The sequence below is a fragment of the Lathyrus oleraceus genome, chromosome 5 (genome assembly GCF_024323335.1).
Source record: "Lathyrus oleraceus cultivar Zhongwan6 chromosome 5, CAAS_Psat_ZW6_1.0, whole genome shotgun sequence".
Classification (NCBI taxonomy): domain Eukaryota; kingdom Viridiplantae; phylum Streptophyta; class Magnoliopsida; order Fabales; family Fabaceae; genus Lathyrus; species Lathyrus oleraceus.
The window spans coordinates 208900474-208903476 of record NC_066583.1 but is presented as its reverse complement, the minus strand read 5'-3'; the positions used below and the strand labels follow the sequence as shown (position 1 = coordinate 208903476).

General features: G+C 32.0%; 1 protein-coding gene across 1 annotated transcript; it reads left to right on the top strand.

The window, feature by feature from the left end:
* Positions 1-806: 806 nt before the first annotated feature.
* LOC127082934 (EPIDERMAL PATTERNING FACTOR-like protein 1) lies at positions 807-2051 on the top strand. The gene is made up of 2 exons (XM_051023161.1): positions 807-1331; positions 1495-2051. The coding sequence occupies exons 1-2, from the start codon at positions 1188-1190 to the stop codon at positions 1756-1758; spliced, it is 408 nt and encodes a 135-aa protein (XP_050879118.1). The 5' UTR covers positions 807-1187; the 3' UTR covers positions 1759-2051.
* Positions 2052-3003: the final 952 nt, after the last annotated feature.

Sequence of the window (3003 nt, the reverse complement as noted above, 5' to 3'; positions counted from 1 at the left end):
CTGCAGAATTTTATTACTCTTCTCATTCATCGTTCTTTACTTTCTTTTTTTCTCCATTATTCTTTCTTTTCATTACTATTGTGTGGGTGATAACAATCTTGTTCATCAAGATTGATTGAAATTCTCCATAGATTTTGGGGGATTTCCAACAAAATCAACCTTTGGAAATTAGGAACCTATCCAACCTACTCATTGACGAACCTGCATCATTAAACCAAGTAAAATTGTTGCCCACCGCTGGTAAGTCCAATGGGTCCATTTCATCAATAAAGACACACAATTTGCTCATTTCTACTTCTACTGGATTAGAATAAACCCTACGATCTCTTCTTTTGCTTGATCTCCTTCCTGCGTTAAAGTCACCACTAATGACCACCATGTCTTCTTAATCCATAAATCTCATGTTACCTTGCATAACATTCCCAAGTTAATGGTGCCGAAATTGTATGACAAAATACAAATTTTATAGGTTTTGAAAAAGTTTGAAAGAAAACTTGAAAATTCAAACATAAATGCATAAAAAATTATCTTTTTAAAAATGAACATTATTGAAATTTTGGGAGTTTCAAAAATCCATGGATGCGAAGAATAAATTTCCCAATATATTCTGATTTTCAAACAAAAATATTACTAGAAACATATTTCCTATAAGATACCGCATTTTAGGAGACGGTTGAACAATCATCTCCAATAAATTCTAGTTTTAACTACAACTTGTCTTTTAGTGATGTTGCATTTTATTTAACCCCAACTCATAGATACAAAAGAAACTCCTTTCACTTTCAACCCAGCTACATACTTACTATATAATAAGTCTCAAACTACTAATGCAACCAAACAGTCCTTCATACTGCTTTGGATTCTCCCTATTTGTTTACCTTTATTGAATCGTTCCTTTCACTTTTCTGCCAACACTCTGCACTCTCTCTCTCTCTCTCCACACTATCCCTCCATAACTAGAAAAAATAAAACCATTCATTACTTAGAACTAGAAATAATGACAAACTTTTCATTCTTTGTCTACTTTGACAACAAAATAATATTTATTCAATTTTGACTCCTTTTATTTATTTAATTGTTTATTATCTGTATAGTTTTTTTTTGTCACATTACAACTGGCACGAGGAATATATCTCAGTTAAGTTGCATTTAATTTTTCAACTTATCTTTTTTTGAGTAGATGGGGAATGACTTCTACAAGTGACATGATATATGCTTCCATGGCTTCACTTAATTCATATCAAATCTCAACCACTATCATATTTTTACTTCACCTTCTGCTTCTTCCAGTTTCTTGCTTCTACCAATCACAATCTGCAATTCCTCCAAGGGTACGCATTTCTTCTTGTTTCTGCAGAATATCAGAGACATGTCATCGCGATATTGACCTTGTCAATATCGCGGTGAGTTTTTGATATTACGCCAAACTCACTAGATATTATGTTCCAATATCATTGCGATTTTGTCAAACTCACCGGATATTATGCTGTGCAGGGGTTATTATTTGAAGAGAAAAACAGGTTAGGTTCGGCTCCACCTACATGTCACAACAAGTGTAACCAATGTCATCCATGCATGGCAGTGCAAGTTCCGAGCCATGAACATGTTCAACCAGGTCATACTCATAGTGCTGCTTCAAATTCTGCCATGGAAGATGGATTCTTTCTCCAAGATAGTGGTAATACTAACAACAGGTATTCAAATTACAAGCCATTGAGTTGGAAATGCCATTGTGGTGACCACTTTTTCAATCCTTAGAACTGCTTGCTTATCTTTGATTTCATGAATGGAAAATATTATTGTAAAATTGAAAATCTTGTTTTTTTTTCTTTAATTTTGTTTTTTTTTTAATTTATTGGACTATATTATTGCGTCAGCATATTGGTGGTATAGATGGGAGTTTGATACAATTGTACAAAGTTTGTTACGGACCTGAAATATTATTATTTTATGGTTTTGTTTTGTCTAAATTTTGTAAAAGATTCCTTAGAACTGTTTTATTTTCATGAAGTGTTATTAGAAAATATTATTGTGATCGTTCTGAAGTCTTATTCTCTTTTAATTTTGTGGTGATATAGTTATGATTTTTCCTGGTCTTGAACTCATCATCTTCATGGATATTAACTTGGTTCGCATGTCGAAGTTTTCATGGACCACCACTTACATATAAGTGTGAAAAACTTTTACAGATCAATAATAGTTGTTTGTTTGTTTCTGTCTGAAAACTTGGACCGGCCCATTGAATGCATCAACATATTTGAATATTTTATGAATATTTTTTTAAAGATTTTCCAACATAATAATCCAAACAGTGCATTCAATTGTTGTAAACACTGAAATATTAAAAATAAAGAAAAAGTAATGAAACATTTTAGAGTCCATAAAGCATTTGCCCAATACTCCACTTCTATGCTTGGGTTGAAAGTTTATGTAGGAGGAGAAGTTCCAAAAGAAATAGAAGAACCAAACTTTGACCCTATTAAGGCTTCAAACCAGAACATATAAGTAGATTTATAGGCAAATGTTTTTTTATTTCCTAAAGAAAGTTAGGACCACCTGTCGTTTTTAGAGGAAAAAGATCGATTTTTCTCCATCAACGATCATTTATATGCTTGGGTTGAACTTACCTCATAACTAAGAAGAAAAAATACACTTCAATCAATAGATGAAGCTGAGATAGGGTGAATCAAAGTCAAATTATATCAAGAAGGCGTATTATGATTGGATTAATGCTCGACTATTTGCCCAAAGCATCCAAAGTGATGGATTTGAAACCTGATTTAAGAGCTTGAGGGGGTTTCTTGTGGTTTTATGTGATGGGTAGGTTATGATGTTATCATCAATGATTTTGATGAAAATAAAAGAACAAATTTAAAATAATCATGAGTATCATAAAAGTGGAATTATTAAAAAGCAAAGTTAAAGAAGGTTACGATGTTATCATCAATGACTTTGATGAAAATAAAAGAACAAATCTAAAATAATCATGAATATCATAAAAGT